The sequence below is a fragment of the Exophiala xenobiotica genome, assembly GCF_000835505.1.
Source record: "Exophiala xenobiotica strain CBS 118157 unplaced genomic scaffold supercont1.5, whole genome shotgun sequence".
In the NCBI taxonomy this organism is placed as follows: domain Eukaryota; kingdom Fungi; phylum Ascomycota; class Eurotiomycetes; order Chaetothyriales; family Herpotrichiellaceae; genus Exophiala; species Exophiala xenobiotica.
Window position 1 is genome coordinate 769,757 of NW_013562490.1, and position 19,482 is coordinate 789,238.

The following is a 19,482-nucleotide window of genomic DNA, read 5'->3' on the forward strand; positions in this document are numbered from 1 at the left end:
TTATCCTGGCACGTCTAAGCTGCATAGACTCGGGCCTAATGTCGTTTGGCGCCGGGAGATGCCCTAAGCGAGAAGCCTTTTGACAAGGAGCCAGGGGGTTTGAGCACACCTCGAGCATGACCTTCTGATCATCAAGCGGAACGGGGTTTCTCTGGTGAGGAGCCACTTGGGCTGGAGGTAGCCTCCAGTACGGAGTGCGATTGCCAGAACGTCCCTAGTAGTCTCATCCACAGACCGAGCTACTGTTGGAACTGCTCCAGTTGTCGCTGGTGGTTCAAGGAAAAGGCTTGTCGTCCTCTAGGGCGGCTGAGCGAGTCGAAGCGATCCCAAGCGAGGCTCGTTCCAATTTCGCCATCCATCTGATTCATGCTCACTGCGCTTCGGCATTTGGGGCGTCCGCGACACCTTGAGCAAGGTGTGCATCCATATGGACCACTTGCGAGACGTTTCAAGTGGCCTGAATGGGCGGACTCCAGTCTCGTCTCCAGTACCCTGGTCCCTCTTTCCGGTCATGTCATGCCCACCTTCATCGACGTACATTTTACTATGGTGCAGGCACCACCAACACCTTGCTTCTTAACTTATTCGCTTGTCTTTGGTTCCGGTTTCAATCCTGGTTTCTTCCAGCGTTCTGTTTCTTTTCTTTCGCCTGTTTTTCGCTCCTTAGCATCGCTTGCTTGTTTGTTTGCATCTTGCTGCATGGCTTTTTCGGATCTATCTGCAGAAAGTGAGTGAGGAGACTATTCACCGGGCTAGTGAGACCGACTCGGGGACCTATGCTGACCAGCTAGTCTTCAGCAATGAGCATACTCTCCGGCATCTGACTATTGAGGAGACAGAGAAGATCAAGCCCGCGCATTCGCAAGAACAAGCCAACCCAGAAATTCCGGCCGCCCAACGTCCATCCACGATACAACGAAGTGTGCGCTTGGCCCTCTGCATCTCGCTCGTCTGGGCCTACCCGCTGGACAGCAGCAGGAGGCAGAAGCAGTTGACCTGATGAACTATTCAAACATGACCACCGCGGCTCTACACCCTTCTACGGCATCGATCAGTCTTCCTCCGATCAGCAGTATCGAATTTCAGTCACAGATCGCGCATCACCGGTCGTCACCAGAAGTCGTACAACCGCTGCCACCACCTCCACCTGCAGCGCCACGTGTACTACCGCCCCTTCCATATCCTTCCTACGGACCACGACCTTCAATGGTACCTCCTCCTCCACCGCCGCCGCCTCCTATATCGCACGGGTATATCGACACGAGGCCTCTGTATCCCGGCATACCATCATCTTACCAACCCATGCCTGGGCGCATGCCATTACCTTCCTCGGCGGATCCCAGTCTCATTGTTCATCCTCCGCGACACAAGGCCAAGGAGGTAAAGAGACGGACTAAAACAGGGTGTCTTACATGCCGAAAACGGCGCATAAAAGTGAGTCCGGCGGTTCCGTAAATTGCTGTTTACCCCTTCAAGCCTTGTCCCATTCAGAATGGAAGCCTTCATACCCCCTCCACGGCGTGTGATCAAAGGCACGAGCCGAGCAGTGTCGGCGCGACGGTCGCAAAAGTCAACAAAGGTCAAAATCGGGGGTGGGCAGGTTTAGACGGAGCTCCACTCGGGGACTCGTGGTGGCTTGCAGCCACGAAAAGGAAGCCTAGTGACCCCCAAGTCACCCACAGGCCACCGGCCTGTTCCTCCCTAAAAGCCTGTCATCGGCGCTGCAAATTCCGCCGTCACACAAACCCCAAACACCACCACAAACCACAACTCAAGCCTTGCCTCTAATCAATTTTGAAATCACTTACCTTGTCCGCGCTCCATAACTATACGAGCGCGTGTCGTCGCCTGATGCTGTTCTCTGTCATATTGCCCTTTCTGACGACGGCACAACTTTCTCTTCCGCTTCCTCCTGCCTTACCCTCCATCGCTTAGAGCAAATTCTCCTGGTGCCTTGGGTCAAGCTAACAATTCACTTTCACTTCAGTGTGATGAAGGTCGACCAGAGTGCAGAAATTGCATGAAGAGCAAACGCCATTGTCAAGGATACGATCCGGTCTTTCAGTCACAAGGCCCGCATGCACTCCATCCTGCTCCAGCTACCTCCAATTCCGCAAATCCTTCGACAACGTCGACGGTGAACAGCCAGCCACAAAGATATACCTCAAGTCCATCTATTACTGGACCAAATTCGACGATTGTACCGAGCACACCTCACAACCACACAGAATATCCGTACCCACGACCACCTGAGCAAGTGCTACCTCACCTCAACCAACCATATCATATGGAGGGCCATCCCCACTCCGGTGTACCTTCCTATTCACATCCCCAATCAGGACGTCGTAAGTTATGGTGAGCCGAGCGTGACTTTTCCAGGCCTAACGTATCATCAGTGCAATAATGGCAGACGCCAACGCTCCTACCGCCAGGAGAAGTATCGAAGCTATTTGTACAATTGCTGGTACAAAGGTCCCAAGTATCCCACCCATTCCCCCAGACTCTGTACCCAACCTTGAATCTATTCGCAAAGTCTACGACATTGCATTCGCTCCAGGGCTCGACAAGTTGCTGGAGTCGAGCTCCTCCAGATGGTTCGCACGGGAAGGGTTTGCGTTGTTGTGTCACGATCGAACCCAGCTTGGACGAATGCTGGCGTATCTTACCTTGGTTAGCAACCATCCCGATGCATCGAATGCGAGCCCCACGCTGGCAAGTCAAGAGGCACGTGTTACATGGGCATTGCTCGAATTGTGTATCCGACCAGAGCACGACGGGGGCGAAGAAGCAGATAAATTAGCTCGTCGCTGTCGAGCTTTGACTACCATCTTGACCGGCGAGCCATTTTCCAGTCCGACCACTTCGATTGCCGATTTTGTACATCAAGACGAAGTGGAGCCAGAGCCCAAGACGAGTGCTCTAGAGAAGCAGCTTGCAAGAAGATCAGATGAATTCTGGAAACTTGTCGAGATGGCAGCCGCAAGTCAAGGTCCCAGTGGAGAAGGGGTTTCTCCTGCAGCGGTCAAACAGTGTCGACCTCTGCTCGATGGCATGGAAAATCGAGATATCGTTTACAGTATCATGTTATTGGGATCAAGAACGAACGGGCATGGAGATCTCACTTCGGAGAGAGAACTGGCGAAAAGATACCTGGAGTCTCAGGCAAATGGACGTGCTACGAATCAGGTTTTTGCTACTATTTCAGGCATGGCGTTGAGGGTGTTTACGACATGAGCATCTACCGTGATTTACGGAAGGATCTCTCGACCTTTTTTCTTCGTTCACTTCAAATCTCGGTCTGGCGAATATTGCGAGGAACATGCACCAATACCCCCTGTCGTTGACGGATTCCTTTATGTGTGAAAGAAGATTGGATAAAAATTTCATTTCCACCCCAGATGGCTTTATTAGTCATTGATGTTATGTTATGTTCATGATGGAGCCCGCGAGGACGGAGAGAGAGACACGGAGAGTCTTTTTGACAGGATATTTTCAGAAGATTGTATACCCTTGGTGAGGCCAGCAGGGCCAGGGGAGTAGCCTCATGGGCGATGACATGCAAAATTGGATTTATTACTCTGAAGGAACACGAACAGTGTCAACTCTCCATCTGCCACGCTCTATGTCTCCTTGTGAGTTTGTGTCGCCACCACTTTTGGATATCTATGACAGCTTCACAAGTCTAAGCGAGCCAAGCTATTGCGCTTTGACGTCTATCAGGATCCCAAAACGGAGGGTAATCGAACGACAGCGTTTTATGGAGTGACGGAGTCCTCGTACCGCCCTTCTTAGCCGCAGGAGGAACGGCTCGCTTAGCCGGGGGGCGTCATGACACGTCAGGCGGAAGTGTATGCATGCACGGTGACATGGACCGGAACATCTGTCTCACAGTATACGAGTCGATTGCGTAGAAGTCGTCGAACAGAAGGTGGAGAGAGAAGGCCCCAGAGATGAGACACGAGGCGAAGGGAGGCGAGGCGAGGCTGAAGCTCCGAGCACAGCACAACAAAGATGGTAACGGCTTCCGAGAAGACAACCGTCCAGAACCAGATGAGCCTGGCTCCAACATGCAGGGTCCTGCAGTGCATATGTAATCACACGAGGTCTCAGAGACTAAGAAACGCCATCGAAATCTACAAGGCTATAAGCGAGGGGGTGGAAGTGAAGTGGAGAGGAAGAGTGTCTGGGTTCATTGTCGAATCGCTACAAATTTCCCTCTGTCCTCGAACTTCTCCCCCTCCTCCTCCTTTCTCGATGCCTTCGTTTATCATCATGCTCCATAATGGTATCTTTTTTTCACCATCCAGTGCACCCCACAACACACCCGGGCCTTCTAGCTTCTTCGGCTTTTTGCAGCTGTCATGGCCCATTTGCGGACCTGCATGTTCTGGATACTGGACACGCCCAGATGGCCGAGGACAGGCGAACCGAAGCGAACCGAAGCGAAACGACCCTTGCCGTACCGCATCGCATCGCATCGCATCGCATCGCAGACGCCGTCTCTTTGCGTGGATTACTAGTACTAGTACGCAGTATGTACACCGGTGAGCACCCAGTGGGTACCTTATTCATACGGAGGCAAATAGCCTATCTACTGTACCTAAGGTAGGTAGGTTTGACTGGCAGGATATTCTCCCTCTGCTTGCCTTGCCAGGGGCTTCATGCATCGTCCATGGGGGGATGGAAACCCGGAGTAAGGTAGACGTACCAATGTGGATTTAACTCGTGTCATTGGGTGCGTGTCGTACGGCATGGGGCTCCTTTGTCGTCGTGATGGTGGTAATGGTGGTGGTGGTGGCGTTGAAACTGACATCTGCATTACGAGTACATGGCCATCACCATCAGGACGACGGATTCTCCAGCGCGTGGTAAGGTAACTAATGCAGGTAAAGCCGCGTGGCTGCCACTTTGCATGGTAGGATACCTCTGGTAGTAGCACCGTTGGGGACGTTGCACGGACATGTCAAAAAAACGTACTCCGTATTGACATATGCATGTTTCTAACATGCACAGTTGACCCATGCAGTGGCCATGCAACCGGAGAAGCCTCTCACACTGGCTTGCTCCTCCCAGGCTCCTTACTTGTCCCTCGTATGTCGCATGGATTCTTGAAGGCCATTGGGACCGGGACCGAGACTGGAACTGTCCACTGTCACTGTCACTGACGTATGCAATGCCTCCCAACGACAGGTGCGTGGGCGTGGGTGTGGCGTGGCATGGCATGGTGCATGGGTAAGTGCTCGAGTCAAAGTCCAGTGATGTGATCATCCCAAGTTACTCTACCTAGGGTATCAAGGAGCAGCACCGGATCAGAAGCCACGATATGCGAACAAGTTTGACATACGCCAGGTGGGCAGCCATGCGCTGCGTGGCCTTTGCAAAAACTTACGAATCCATGTTTGCCGTTGCCGTTGCCGTTGCCATTGCCGTTGCATTGGATAATGGATTTGGACCTGGCTGTGCATGCCTTTCGTGGGCGCCACGCCATGTGCACACCACATGCGCGCGTCGACCCGAGCAAGCGTGCATGAACAAAAACACAACCGGTCCGATGCAGGTTCAGCTTTGCAGGGGACCTAGAGATCGGGGTGATTTGGTGGTGGGTCGTCGATGCCAAGGGTATACAGAGGTGACGGGTTTGGATCCGGACGAAGAAAAAAAAAATCCAGAAAGACCTATCTTTGTTTCCTAGATCTGCGTGACTTTCGCAAATGTCGGCGATGCATGACCCAGCCACGCGCGCAATTACGTCGAACGACGAGACGAGTTACAGGAGAGAGGCCGAGACAATGAAAGTGACGTGAGGCAGCCGTGCTGCTAGGACAGTCGGACCGAAAGACGGAAGCAAGGCGTACTGTACACATGGTTCAGGCAGGAGTGGCACCCTAAAAACATGCTGTGCTACTTGTATCTTCGGATCTGTCATTAGGATCATGGTTGCAGTATTGCCACACACATGGGGATGAAGCCGCAATACGACACCCTCCTTGTAGAACCGAAAGATAGATTAAGGCCAAAAGGCAAGAGAGAACAGAATCATATCCAGGTATACAATTATGTCCCTGGCTAAGCAGGGTGCCAAAGGGGGTTGGTATATGTCATTGACAAGGTGAATTCGCAGCCACAAGCCAGACTTTATGTATACACTCGAAGCGACAACGCTTTCGTATCCATCCATGGCCCAGTCCCTGCTCTATCCGATCTCGTTCCTCCAGCCGCGCAACAGGTTTGGCTGAATTACCCCTTACTGGGTTTGAAGAGGCAGAGCTATTGGTTGAGTCATGATTGCCAGAAATCTCTGATGGTTGAGAAATGCTCGATTGCATCCGATCCCAGGCCGGATTTTATACCAACAATCAGATCCAACATTATTCGTGCGCTCGGTCAAACCACTCCTCGGCTCAGTTGGTCCGAAGATCTTCTCGCACTTGCAAAGCTGAAACCCATCTCAAGGCCTTTTCCTCTTCTCAAGCAGCGACCAATGTGCCCACATGGAGCAAGTGTTGCAGCAAATACCCGGTGCAATGGGCTGCCATGTGGCAACCTCGGAAACTTTCATGAGGTCCATCGAGCCATACCAAAGCCAAAGCCAGCAGAGAGTGATTCATCCGAAGAGCGCCATTCGGTGGTTCTGCACTTCCTTGTGCCGGTAGCTCTTGTCTAGGTTGCTGATTGGTTTCTTCGGTCATTTGCGAATGCATATTGAGTCCTCGTCGATTCTCAGCAGAAATGTGTTGTACCTTCTCTGGTAGTAGAGCCTAACTCTCGCCCTTATGGTTTCTTTCCACGCTGACAATCCTCTTCCCACCCATCTTTTTGATCTCGTCTATTAGTGTGCCTTGGGCATCCATACTCGCAATATCATCACCGCCACCTAAGCTGTGCGCATTGATCATGATGTTTGGAACCGTCCTACGGCCGGTCAAGGACGCAAGGAGGTCTTGCAATTTTCGACCAAGCGTAGGTGCCGGTATATCCTCGTCTTCATCGCCAACGTGTGGTTTTGGAACAGGCTTCGTCATCAGGTCAAGCTCGACCACGTACGGCGCGGGCGAGATGGTGTAGGTCTCAAGGAGAAGTGCTTTGGCGCGTCTCGAGTAGGGACAGTAGGATTTGGAAAATATGATGACTACTTCAGTTAGCATAGACTTCACCAAAATGCCCATAGAGGAGCGTACTAGGACTTTTCTTCAGGATACTGTGAAACTCTTCCCTTGCCATCTCTTCACCATCATCCACGACCTTGTCTTCCTTGCCTCCCTTCAAGTCGGGATTCTCTACCTTTGCGCTTGAACCGGCCGCACTGCTCTCGAGGGGGTACTTGGGCTTCTCTTTGTCCTTAGGTGATGGTATACTCCCAATAACATCTGCTTCGCTCCCGGAACTCGCGATTGTCGCGTCCTTCTGCTTGTCCAGAATCATTTGTAGTTGTTGATTCGTCGCGAAAGTCAGATCTGCGTCTGACAGAGAACCTCTCAGTACGCCGCGGCGACGGGATAAGGATGCTTCGGTGACTTTGCGAAAGTCGGTGCTCTCGGAACCAGAGAAGAAAAGCAGGTAGATGAGCACGATGGCCATCGCCAGACCTAGGGCATGCGTGCGACGTAGACCGGCCATCTCGCAGGTCTCGTTTCGAAGGATTGCCGGAGTTTGCGAACGGGGGTGACGGGCTACGTCCTCGACTCCGTGGGAGAGTCTTCGAGATCGTCAATAGACTCGCAATAGAGTTGTGAAAGAAGTTGCTGGTTGGCCGCAACAGGCTGGCGTTTCAATTGCGAGCCTTTCTCGACGGTCAGTGACAAACAACTTCAGGTAAAGGGTCCAGAATCAGTGGGAGGAAGAGCATACGAAAATGAGAGAAGAATCGTAAGGGGTTGATGGTGCAGACGCGGAAAATGATGTCTGATGATGTCTAGAACAGGGGCAATAGTGGACAAGTAGCCCTAGCCAGGCACCGTCAAAGCGCGATTTGTTCATCTTTCTGGGGAAGCCACAGCCGAAAGAGTTCGCATGATAGGCTTCGCCAACGGCCCGTGGAAGCAGGGATCCGAGCCCAGTTATAGGGGGCCACGCTTTCGAGAGTAGTCAACTTAGTGGGGCCTGCACCTGTACGCAGTAAGGGATTCTGGGACGATCTGAGGTGCCTCTGGACGAGTCGGTCAGAAATCTATATTGTCGTCTCAATGTAGGCCGAACTGTCCACCTTTCTTGTCATGTCCGATGCAGGCGCCGCTCATTGCTTTAGGGCCTATGTCGAGTTTTGTAACACATTCCAATCCAGAACGCCTTGTTGGCAATTGCAGAGGTGCGACCACGGGCATTGAAGGCAAAACAGACAAGAGGAAGACACAGATAGATCAACAGGTTATACTACAAAAGATGGTATCGAGATAGGAGGCACTGCCAATCTGTCATGTCACAGCCTCGTCCACATATTTTCACACACGAGCTTGTTGTACAGCTCTTCAAGAGTCCATCCGCTAACCGTCACAAATCCCAATCATTCAGCCCTTAGGTCTTCCAACGCCTTACTATTCAAACATGATCGTAGATTGTCAAACGAGGCAATCTTGTCGCTTCAAGCCATGAGTCCACCCAAGACCACCTTCTGCAACCCCATCATTTCTCGCTTCACGTTTTCTCGTGAAGCATTCTCAAATTCTCGCACAATTGAGGAAACCATGACTTTTCGTATCCGTCCATCGACTTTAGTGAACAGATCGCTGATCATAGGTGTACAAGCCGACGGGCCGGTTAATATTTGCAGCAGCCTCTGATACGTGTCAATCAGTGTGTCGCACAGAGTCGCAAAAACAGTGAAAAAGTCTGGTGTGAACGGTAGTGGGGGTGTCTGAAGGTGCGTGTAAGGACCTTCGTTCGGTAGCAAGGTCGAGTTCGGCGCATCAAACGGCGCAGGAGCTGGAAAGGAAGAAGTGCCAGGAAAATTGGCTGAAGGTAATGGTGCTGAAGGAGATGATGTGGTCAACGTGCTTGCTGATGAAATGAATGATGCGCCGCTTGTGGCCGCGTCTATAGAAGGCTGTGAGCCGTGATGTCCGCCTTCTGAGAGACTTGGTGGTGACGAAGTGGGAGGGAGCATAGGAAGTCCAATATCTGTGACAGGGCCACTTGACTTTCGCGGTCTCGACGTCGTTGCCGCTCTCTTGAACATCTGAGGTATTCGGGCTCGACTGAGGGAACTCGCTGTACTACCGTCTGGCGGATGCAATTGTTGAAAAGACTCGAATTCAGTGAGAAGCGTGTTCAGGCTTTTCAGGTAGTCTTGCGCAACGGCCGCACTTGCGGTAGAGGCATTTTGGGGTGGGTGAAGGTCGAGCACGGTGGGAAGTGACATCCCCAGGATCATGTAGTTCACGGCCCGCCGTGATAGTCGGTTCGGTGTGTAGGAAGGTAATTTGGCAATATCTCCCTCGGTGAATTGGACCGTGTTGAACCAGAAGGATCGTCCTTCATGCGCCTTGCGCAGGTAATCTAACGTTGCTATTCTCTTATTTGCCAACTCTTGTATGTGTGAATAGAGTGCGCTTGTATTTGTACCACCCGAGACTGCGCTTGCCGAGAGCATGCCATTGAGTGCCAACGTAGAGGCGACGTCCACTTCTGGCTTTGCTGTTGCAGTTGGTTCGTTCGTGGTATAATTGCTGGTGACTCTTTGAAGGGGTGCTCGACCGTTGGTTGAGCCATTTGTTAGGAGGGGCACCGGTAGCGGAAGAGCCATATTGTCGCTCGTTGTAGGGTTGGTAACATCGCTATTTGTTCGAGACACAATATCGGCCTTGATTGAATTCAATGTGATGGGCGCCGCGGGCGCAGTTGTCGTCCGTTGATATCCCGGTCGGGGCTGTCCTGGGCGTGGAGGGGAAAGGGTTGCATCAATCGAACTGTTGGATCCTAGAGGCTTGTGTCTGCGTGAGGGCGATCTCGTGATCTTGGAAAGGAATCCTGCTGCTCCTCCTCCTCCTCCTGAAGTAGCCGAGCTGATAGAGCCATCGCGAGGAGAAGGCTCTGTCATACTAATAGGACTTCTGTTGCACCAGCCCGAAGCACTTGGCCGAATTCAAATCGAGCCTAGAGTGATTTGTGGTCCGTCCTAAATTGAAGTGTGAGTGGTGCACGGAAGTCTGTTACACTGTGGCCATGGCATGGATCGAAAAAGGGCGCGGGAAGTCTGTGTACCTGCAGACGATACGGAATAGTGCAAGAGAATTGCGCATGGGGTGGGCGCAGATGATGCAGGGGTTTTGTGAGTGTGGGGTGAGCGCCTCGGAGCCATCTTTTCTAGAGGGTCCATAGCCTAAAGTTCCTCCAGAGTAGGGAGCGTGGGAGCATCTCTTCACGTAAAGCAAAGGCAGAGGTTTCAGGTTGATTGAGCAAATCATCGCAACAGATACTCTCCACACCTGGTATCCGTACAACCAGCACAAACCAAATACCTTGGTTCCGGGACTTGCTCAGTTGTCCGACCGCTATCAGCCTCCAAGATGGATGTTCCTAAGCCGGGCGAGTGGCCAGTTGATCCTCAAGAAGATCAGGAGATACGAAAAGACAGAATTTGGGTAGACGGATGCTTTGACTTTGCTCATCACGGTAGGTCTGATTGAGACCTTAGGCAAGCGCTGTCTAACAAGTGCTCCAGGCCACGCTGGCGCACTGCGACAAGCTCGTCAGCTGGGCAAAGAGCTGTATGTCGGCCTCCATTCAGATGAAGATATCCTGTTGAATAAGGGTCCCACGGTCATGACCTTGGATGAGCGGTGTGTTCACCGACAGCGCGCGGAGTACTTGAACTGATTCTACCAGAGTTGCTGCTGTTGACGCGTGCCGCTGGGTGACCAAATCTGTTTCACATGCCCCTTATGTGACATCCTTGCCCTGGATTTCTCATTATGGCTGTTGGTACGTTGTTCACGGAGACGACATCACTTCTGATGCGGGCGGTGAGGACTGTTATCGATTTGTCAAAGCTGCTGGGCGATTCCTGGTCGTGAAGAGAACGCCTGGCATTTCCACCACGGATCTTGTTGGCAGAATGCTGTTGTGCACCAAGACGCACTTTATCAAGTCGCTAACAGATGAAATCGAGAGCAAGCCTGATGGTCGAACTGACCCGAAGCGAGTCGCGGCCGGGGCCGAAATGCTTCAGAGAATAAAAGATTATGCCACTGATGAGACTGCACTGCAGCCGGGTTCAGAAGTCTACACGTGGGCTGGTAGTCAATACGACAAGTCCGGCGTTCATGCGACTGATGCTGGTTCTTTTACAAAAATAGTTCCTGGCAAGGGGCCAAAGCCTGGCCAACGGATTGTTTACGTCGATGGCGGCTTCGACCTATTCTCTTCCGGTCACATCGAGTTCCTCAAGCGTGTCGATAGGGCAGAGAAAGGAGGGGCTTATGTTGTGGCCGGTGTACACAACGATGATGTGATCAATCACTGGAAGGGATTGAATTACCCGATCATGAACATCTTCGAGCGTGGTCTTTGCGTTTTACAATGCAGGTACATCCACGCGGTAGTCTTTGGCGCCCCGTTTGTCCCATCAAAGCCATATCTGGAGTCAATGCCAACTGGTAAGGTTGATGCCGTATATCACGGTCCAACTGCATACCTGACCTCGACATTCGACCCATACACGGATGCGAAAGGAATGGGTATCCTTCACCAGATCGAGAATCATGGCTATGCCCATGTCAACGCTGAGGAGATCGTGGGGCGTATCCTGAAAGGCCGAGAAGCATTCGAAGAACGACAGCGGAGGAAAGGCGAGAAGGCGATTGGAGAGGAGGCTGCACGGCAAAAAGAAGCCCTGGAACAACAACGAACAGCAACTGGCTGAATCAGGAGTGGCACGACCTGATATGAGTTTCCATTCTTGGATCATGCTTTCCAGGGCGTAGACTATATACAGTTGCCCAACTAATCACAACGAGAGTTAGACAAAGCTTCGGCAAGGATATCTGTGAGCGTGGTCAGTAAATTCTGCATGTCAGGTCCACAATGAGCAACGTACGTTTCCTCGTAGCTTGCTGGTCCAACTTCATATTTCACTTGTTTCTTTTGACCGAAGGTGACTGGCATAGGTGGCAGACCATTCTCGCCCAATACTGCTGTAGCTTTCTCCGATTCGAAGTATGTGGCCAGGCCTCTCTCTCCCTCTTGCTGAACAGCAACTAGTTGCTTTTGCCCCTCTTCACCAGCCAACAGCTTCGGACTAGGGTTCGCCGCGCTTCCCATCGTCAACAGACCAACAGTGTCTCTTTGCGTGACCGTGCTTAACTTCGGGTATGCTCTTCGGACATCTCTTCTCCAGTATGGGTTATCTGCAATGTCCGCGGCTGGTGTAGTCACGGCTTCATCGTATAATTTGGGATCGAGGCCTCCAGGTGGCGGGTTCCGGAAGTGCTTCACGGGCACACCGTTGCTTCGATCTGGATCAACTGCGAAAAGTCTGCGTATCGTCTCCCAGATGCCGGTACTCTGCTGGGTATATTTCTAATCTGGTTAGAATCAGCTCGCAAAGTCGGTGGAAGCAGAGGTACCTTCGCAACTCCGACGACGTCCTTCAGAGGTTTGGCGGCCATTGTGGCCACAATTTGAGGGGCTTCTCTCGACCCGGTAACAGTAGCGAGTGGTACGGGACCGGTCGCAGTGAGTCGTCGAAGATGGTGCGCAGGAGTTCAACGTGGAGCGATTCGATTCAAGTGCTGAACTCACCACGGATATCGCAATTGATGTCGACCCTGAGCTCAATTCAAGCAGACCCACCATTGCTTGGCCATTCACGTGCGCCGATCTTTGTCGCCGCTCTAACCCACCCTACTTCACCATGTTCACCCGCAGTTTGTTGAACAGCTCATTAATTCCGTTGTCCCCAGTACACATCCCATGGCATTTTTGGTTTGCTATCAGCTATCGTTCACTCTGTGTTCTTACAGTCGCGCGTGCAGCTTCGCAACCGATCCCTATAAGCCTCGCCTTCGCGCCTGCACTTCATGCTCGTAGTGAACGTGCCCTGACCTGAGCCAGCTTTTGGCTCTTCTGTTTCACAACTGGAATCTCGACGCCCGTCCAACCTTCTGGCCCACGTGACCTGGCGCTGTTTTTGCTCAGGCTGGCTCGCGTCCGGCTCAACGTCGGCTCAGGCTCGGCTGGGGAAAGTGGCCCAAAAGTCGTCCCTCTTCCAGACTGTCAAGTTTTAACGAGGGCCCCTAAACGAGGCTCTAGGGGGGGTTTCCCTAGAGACGCAACACGGCAGGTTGCCTCCTCCACCCTACGAGAACGAGCCGGTCTTCATGAGTCCAGCTCTGTCTAGCTCTGTTGTCTCTGTGGACGGAGCCAACAGCTAGAGCCTTATCACGTGACTTAGTCTAGCGCCGCCCCTAAAACCATCGCCCCGCGCCCGGCATAGCAGCTTCTTTCTGTCCGTACCCTGGCCGTGTTAGAGGTCAGGTTGTAATACTTTCCATGTTTACATCTATTATGCTCTACGGTGCTCTTTTTAGAGTCCGGCCTTTAGCACTATCTAGAAGACATCTATAGTACTCCTATGCCGCACCGCGTAGAAAGGCGTCAATCCAGCCATGGACTCACGTCTTTAAAATATTTGAAAAAGAATATTCATTTCGTCGTCATAAGCCTAATGGCAAGTCACATTATTGCTTCTGACGTGTGTTGGGCGGGCTCTCTGTTAAGCTTGCGTCCTCCTGGAAAACATAGCTATAGCTGATATTCAAACCTAAGACGCTATGCCGGCAAGCGAGCACAAGGCCTCCAATACCCGAGGAGCCATCTGAGGGAAGTCTGTACTGTCCATCAATGCGGGGCTTCCGTCTTCGAATTTCAGTACGCGGCGTGGGTTAGCGCCACCAACTTCAACCAAGACGCGGCACATTTCCAAGTCACCGTACCTCGCTGCCATCCGGAGCGGATCGTCCCAGCTACCAGGCTCTTCCATAGAGCCTTTCTCCACGTCCGCATGCCCCTCCGTCAACAAGATAACTGCTGCCTCTAGCCGTTGCGGATGGCGATTGAAGACGACTAGGTGCAACGGTTGAGTGCCATCGTCATTGCTTTCGTTCACACCCTCCGGGAAGACTGAAATCAAGAGAGAAATCACCTCTGGGTTGCAGCAGAACGCAGCCCAGTGCAGGACGTTGTATCCTTTGGAGTCGCGATGCCGCAGATGGCCCTCTATGCCTTCTTGGTCAAGCAGGTAACGAAGAACATCGACACTGTCGTACCTGACCGCTTCCCCAACAGACTGGTGATAGTCCGGTGGCCTAACGTCTCTTCGTACTTCTCGCAAGATTTCGTCCCTGAGGGCCGGGTTGCGAGCTGCTGCTTCGAAGAGTCTCTCGACGACTGGAAGGCAGCCACACCTCGCGGCAAGACATAAGAGTTCGTTGCCCTGTTTTTCTTTCACTAGCACATCATCGCAGATGTTAAATACGAGGTCGAAGCAGCTTGCCCATGGCCTTAATTGCTTCTCCGACTGCTGCGCCCAGCGAATCATCATTCGAAGAAAGGTTCCGATGTGGCGAATCTGTGGTCCGACTCGTGCATCGTGAAAGAATATTATCAGTCGAGAGAGGTCACCCTCATAAATAATTCGCTGGGTAGCTTCTTCAACAGTGCCACTCAGGAATTCGTTGCCACGGAGACTGATCGCATCGTCTTGCAGGAGTCTTTTCAGCGTCGTTTCGGGCCCGTGCAATGACACAACAGTGAGAGGATCGTGGAGGTAGTTATCCGTAAACTTCGGGGTGATGGTGCAGTCTGGTCGATACTTCTGTCTAATCCAATTCTTTAGTCGCCGTTCTGAGCTGGCGCTGCAGAGCTTGACAATATCCACCATGTCGGGTAGATGATCCGGATCGCTCATCGTGAAGTGGCCGACCCAGAAGCAAGATGCATACACGTAAAATTCACCAAATCCACGTTCTGCGGGATCGTAGTAGATGTTTTTGGCGTCTTCTTCGTTGTCAAGGCCTTGACCTGCCCCAGTGGAGTCTGGTTCCTGGGCAAGGTCAAATGAATCATCACACGCCCCGAATCCGGGCAGCGCTTCGAAGGTGATAATTCCTTCTTGTTCTTCCGACAGTAGGTCGATCTGATCAATTTCATCTAAAAGAAGGTATTTGACGCAGGTGCATAAGAGAGCTGCTTCCAGTCTAAGCATTCGCTGTTGAGTGCTTCGCTTGTTGATGTCCGAGTCCTTGGCAGGATTTTGAGATTGACTCCAATCGGATGGCGCAGCCAGCTGAACTAGCTCCGTCAAAGACGCATGCACTAGTCTTACCTGTCTCTTTTGGGCGTCCTCAAAGTCGAGCTGGAATAGAAACGGTTGTAGCAGGCTCAAGACTCTCTCGGAATCCACATAGTCCTTGAGCCCTTCCACGGTCGAGACTGTTGTGGACGAATCGCGCAACGCCATAGCCCACGCCAACTCCAGTATGCTGAGGTCTCTCCGAGCGACTGCTAGAATCTCCAGTGCGTTGGTGACGAGCTCCTCGTTGTCAGGGTCACCCCCAGTTTGCTTGTTGAACAACTCTGCATAAAGCTTCCAGAGTTCAGCCGGAGATGGAGTATGTTCAAGGAAATTCCTCACCGGACCCATTGCTTTTATCCTCCGCGTATAGATAAGGTCAATTGTCAATTTGACCCAAATGGCGCTTCCTCGTGCCATCTCAGAAAGCCTCTCGGTCACAAGCAGCTGAACATTGGCAGAAAGTCCGCTTAGACTCTTCTTTCACTCTGTGTTTCACGATTTTCGCGTCACGTTCCCGACTCGGAGACCACGGATCGCGGTCACTTCGGGCAGAAGATCTTCGATCCCGTTCTGAGGGCGAGATGAGATGAAGACTTTGAATCTTTGCGTCTGCTTTGATAGACTGCCGAGCAGAGCGAGAATCTCGTTCTGTGACCCACCGTCACACTCGTCAAGGGCGTCAATGACGATAAACAGTTCTCTATCGAGAGACTCCACGCAGGCTGATATGAACTTGCCGAGATCTACGGAAGACTGTGCAGGATCTAAGCGCCCAGCTTCCCTCGTTCTCTCATACCACTTATCGAATTCAACCTTGAGGCGTCTTTGCTGATCGAGCAGCTGCAAGATGAGACTTGAAAAGACGTAGAGTGCTGTTCCTCTTTCATTCTTCAAGCAGTAATGGTAGCATATGAAGGGATGAGGGAACTGGGTGTTCGCTCTGACGGATCAGTTCCTCAATGACATGTGCTGTGACGACTGTTTTGCCGCAACCCATATAGCCAAACAGGATCAGTTGCTTCGAGGATGGGCTATCGTACCATTCGCGGAACTTGAAATAGAGATGATCCATTCGCAAGCATCACTGACACGAAGATCACGAAGGTCAGCGTGGAATTTGCTGCGTTGCTCGTCTTTGTCAACACCTAGTAACTTTTGGACTCGAGGCACGTCAGTTCGATTCCCGAGGCGAGATCTTCCATCCATAGACAACTTACTCTTATTATCCTGGAGCAATTTTTGGATATCTGCTACCAGCAACGATGTCGCCGTTTGAATGGTGTCGCGCAGGAGGCCGGCATGCGTTACAAAGTCCTCGACAATCTTCGGCAGCCGATCCATGAGCTTCTCACAAATTAGAGCGAGCCTAAACGCATCACTTGTCAAGATATGATGCGCCGCGACGTAAAAGTTCAAGAGATCCTTGTAGACTGGGACAAGCGCCTGCAAGGTTGATCAGTCCCGAACAAACCAGCTGAGCTGATAGAGAGACATGTACGGACCCTGTGAATTCCGTTCTCCGTGTCTACTTTCTGACCCAAGGTATCACAGTCGTCGATGATCGGGATGCGCTCCAGAACGCTAATGATACCAGACTTGAACGAGTCTTCAGCTGCGCAAATGCCAATAGCAATCTGTCACGGTCAGTCACTTTGAAGCCATGAATTTCCTACGGCATCCTGAAAGATCAACTCACTGCAGTGACGCAGCTGACAATCCCAACAGCTGTTGATGCGGCGGGCTGGATACTGGCGAGCGGACTGGCCAAATCCAATGCCAACTTGAAGTTCTTCAGTGGTGTCTGCAATCTTCGCACGCCGCGCCAGAAGATAGAGTCACCGACGGCCTCGTCGCTAGCCCTTTCCAAGTTGCGCAAGAGCGTCTCGATGTTTTCGCCTTTCAATATAACACCCTCTACCTCTTCTCCAAGATCCAGGACGGCTTCATGGTAAGCGGCACTCGACATATCTGTAAATCCAATTTGATCCAAGTTGCGCTTGGCAACACTTCCATCGGGTCGAGCGTTTTCGTCAACTTTGGGTGTTTTCGATACGACAGGTAGATTTAATTCAGTGACAGCTGACGTGATAACAGTGCGCTCTACGCCTGCGGACGTGGTATCCGTGAACGTGGACGACACCACGATAGATGCATGCTTATTCTGCACGAAAGCAGTGACGTTTCTTCCAATGTCAGGTCCAAGCGGGAGGCAAAGGCTGTGGGCAACACTAACTGCTCTGGCGACTTGGACGTAGAATCTTGTTCGGGCTGGAGTCGGTGTCGAGATGGCTCTCTCGACTTGAAATGCCACTTCGACGTCAACTTCTCAACGAAAGAGCTGCTTCTCCCTCTCTGGTCATTTGACGCATCAAGAAGCTTGGAAGACATTATAGGCGTGGTAGTGTGAGTTCTGGCTTAACGGGTTGAATGAAGACTGCTCGGGTTTCTTTTCGAAGCGTACTGCACGACATAGGAGTCTGTAAGCAAGAAGTTGGGCGAGGTCTGGCTTGCCGATCAGGCTGAAAATTTGGCCCAGCCATACTTGGTTACACAAGCCCTATTTACCCCGCCATGCATATGTCCTATTTCTGTCTGCGTGGGCGCTTGCTGCGATGCTGGAGGTGTGACAATTGCGCGCCTCGACCAATAGCAAGCGGAGGCTGCCACTACTATTCGCCAAGTTTGGTCCAGTTGTGAGAATGACACGTGCCAGTTCGGGGGTCGGGCTTCGGATGGCGTATGATGATTGGCTTGGCGAGTTCACCAACTTCAAGTTTGTCTCAATCTGCTGCTGCCTACGCTTCCTCGCTTCCATCAAACGAAAATTTCGAACCTTGTTATTTCAAGACCACAATGTCGGAGGCCGAGTCCAAGCGGTTAGCTCATTCTGAATACTGGAACGAGCGCTATGCCGAAGTCGGCCCTGATGAACAAGTCCATGAGTGGTTCAGGTCTTTCAACGTCCTCGAGTCATTTCTGGGCCGCAATCTGTTCCAAGTCCGAGCACCAGAGACGGCTCCGCAAATCCTTCACCTCGGATCTGGAGACAGCGTACGTAGTGTCTTTCCATGGCGAGTGGCAATATGACAAGGGCTAAAATACCCACTCAGACGATACCCGAAGACCTTTGGAAGAAAGGTTATAAGAATCAAGTTTGCGTTGACTTCTCCACGGTCGTCGTGAACAACATGTCCAAACAACACAGCCATTTTGAGGGCATTACCTGGATGCACGCCGATGTGCGCCAGCTGGATCAGATCCCCTCCGAATCCGTGGATGTTGCCTTTGACAAAGGGACGTTAGATGCCATGATACATGGGAGCCCTTGGGACCCCCCCGATGAGGTTCGGGACAACACTGGTCGTTATATCCGGGAGGTACGTTCGATGCTTCGCTACAAATTGCACTACCATGCGAGTTAACTTCTTCTGCCTGCTAGGTCTTTCGTGTCCTCAAGCCCGACTCTACTTTTCTTTATGTGACATACCGCCAGCCTCACTTCATAACGCCTCTCCTCAACTGTGAAGGAGTCGATTGGGTCATCGCGGTGAACGTACTAGGTGGTTCGGACAGCTCCTTTGACTATCACGGGTTTGTTCTGAAAAAGGCACCGCTGTCGACGCCCGGGTCGACGACTACCGGGACAGACGACAAAATAACAGCGCAAGCGCCAACAGGCCCGAGTAATGAAGCACTTTGACTCGATGTCCTCGTGGCGATGCGGAACTACAGGGGGAGGTAGGATAATGGTGAAGCTTAACCTAGACTAACTAATTTAGAGGAAGGGAACTTTTGTAACTATTACGTTAACCTGAATCGGGTGCTAAGTTATAGGTACTATAGGCTAGGGTAGAGGCGATAAATTAGTAACTATAGGCGGGTGCCGGGAACGGGGCCCCCTAGCCCAGATTGTGGGCACGATTTATCCGTTGCTTAGGCCGACTACCACCATACTTGGTCACGTGCAGGAGTATCTCAGGTCAAAGCAGCGAGGCTCAGGACCACGCTCAGGTCCAGAGATGGAATGGAATATCTCTCGTGTCGAGATTCCGACCTCGAAATCCCTGTTTCAGGATGCTCTTACGACGATTATCTCTTGCCCCATTTTATGTTCGGTCGCAAGTCCATTTCGGAACCGTCTTTCTTGCTCGCTCGGTTCATTCAGCCACTACTTGGTAGGTAAAGACTCCACT

General features: G+C 51.9%; 9 protein-coding genes across 9 annotated transcripts; 4 read left to right on the forward strand and 5 right to left on the reverse strand.

Annotated features, from left to right (window-relative positions):
* Positions 1–1,014: 1,014 nt before the first annotated feature.
* Positions 1,015–1,455, forward strand: PV05_07997 (uncharacterized protein; the record flags this gene model as incomplete). The annotated part of the gene is made up of 1 exon (XM_013457485.1): positions 1,015–1,455. The coding sequence occupies one exon, from the start codon at positions 1,015–1,017 to the stop codon at positions 1,453–1,455; it is 441 nt and encodes a 146-aa protein (XP_013312939.1).
* Positions 1,456–2,403: 948 nt separating this feature from the next.
* On the forward strand, positions 2,404–3,234 carry PV05_07998 (uncharacterized protein; the record flags this gene model as incomplete). Its single annotated transcript, XM_013457486.1, has 1 exon — positions 2,404–3,234. The coding sequence occupies one exon, from the start codon at positions 2,404–2,406 to the stop codon at positions 3,232–3,234; it is 831 nt and encodes a 276-aa protein (XP_013312940.1).
* A 2,815-nt stretch (positions 3,235–6,049) lies between these two features.
* PV05_07999 (uncharacterized protein) lies at positions 6,050–7,921 on the reverse strand. The gene is made up of 2 exons (XM_013457487.1): positions 7,179–7,921; positions 6,050–7,129 (listed from the first exon to the last, which is right to left on the reverse strand). The coding sequence occupies exons 1-2, from the start codon at positions 7,615–7,617 to the stop codon at positions 6,759–6,761; spliced, it is 810 nt and encodes a 269-aa protein (XP_013312941.1). The 5' UTR covers positions 7,618–7,921; the 3' UTR covers positions 6,050–6,758.
* Positions 7,922–8,353: 432 nt separating this feature from the next.
* On the reverse strand, positions 8,354–10,211 carry PV05_08000 (uncharacterized protein). The gene has a single exon (XM_013457488.1). The coding sequence runs from the start codon at positions 10,031–10,033 to the stop codon at positions 8,579–8,581; it is 1,455 nt and encodes a 484-aa protein (XP_013312942.1). The 5' UTR covers positions 10,034–10,211; the 3' UTR covers positions 8,354–8,578.
* Positions 10,212–10,352: 141 nt separating this feature from the next.
* On the forward strand, positions 10,353–12,031 carry PV05_08001 (uncharacterized protein). Its single transcript, XM_013457489.1, has 3 exons — positions 10,353–10,608; positions 10,658–10,775; positions 10,822–12,031. Exons 1-3 carry the CDS (start codon positions 10,503–10,505, stop codon positions 11,855–11,857), a joined length of 1,260 nt encoding a protein of 419 aa, XP_013312943.1. The 5' UTR covers positions 10,353–10,502; the 3' UTR covers positions 11,858–12,031.
* Positions 11,706–12,734, reverse strand: PV05_08002 (uncharacterized protein). The gene is made up of 3 exons (XM_013457490.1): positions 12,561–12,734; positions 12,032–12,513; positions 11,706–11,978 (listed from the first exon to the last, which is right to left on the reverse strand). Exons 1-3 carry the CDS (start codon positions 12,600–12,602, stop codon positions 11,954–11,956), a joined length of 549 nt encoding a protein of 182 aa, XP_013312944.1. The 5' UTR covers positions 12,603–12,734; the 3' UTR covers positions 11,706–11,953.
* Positions 12,735–13,756: 1,022 nt separating this feature from the next.
* On the reverse strand, positions 13,757–15,637 carry PV05_08003 (uncharacterized protein; the record flags this gene model as incomplete). Its single annotated transcript, XM_013457491.1, has 1 exon — positions 13,757–15,637. The coding sequence occupies one exon, from the start codon at positions 15,635–15,637 to the stop codon at positions 13,757–13,759; it is 1,881 nt and encodes a 626-aa protein (XP_013312945.1).
* A 144-nt stretch (positions 15,638–15,781) lies between these two features.
* On the reverse strand, positions 15,782–17,677 carry PV05_08004 (uncharacterized protein; the record flags this gene model as incomplete). Its single annotated transcript, XM_013457492.1, has 6 exons — positions 15,782–16,227; positions 16,330–16,449; positions 16,507–16,732; positions 16,792–16,923; positions 16,986–17,472; positions 17,523–17,677. The coding sequence occupies 6 exons, from the start codon at positions 17,675–17,677 to the stop codon at positions 15,782–15,784; spliced, it is 1,566 nt and encodes a 521-aa protein (XP_013312946.1).
* A 431-nt stretch (positions 17,678–18,108) lies between these two features.
* PV05_08005 (uncharacterized protein) lies at positions 18,109–19,204 on the forward strand. The gene is made up of 3 exons (XM_013457493.1): positions 18,109–18,340; positions 18,400–18,666; positions 18,729–19,204. Exons 1-3 carry the CDS (start codon positions 18,143–18,145, stop codon positions 18,987–18,989), a joined length of 726 nt encoding a protein of 241 aa, XP_013312947.1. The 5' UTR covers positions 18,109–18,142; the 3' UTR covers positions 18,990–19,204.
* Positions 19,205–19,482: the final 278 nt, after the last annotated feature.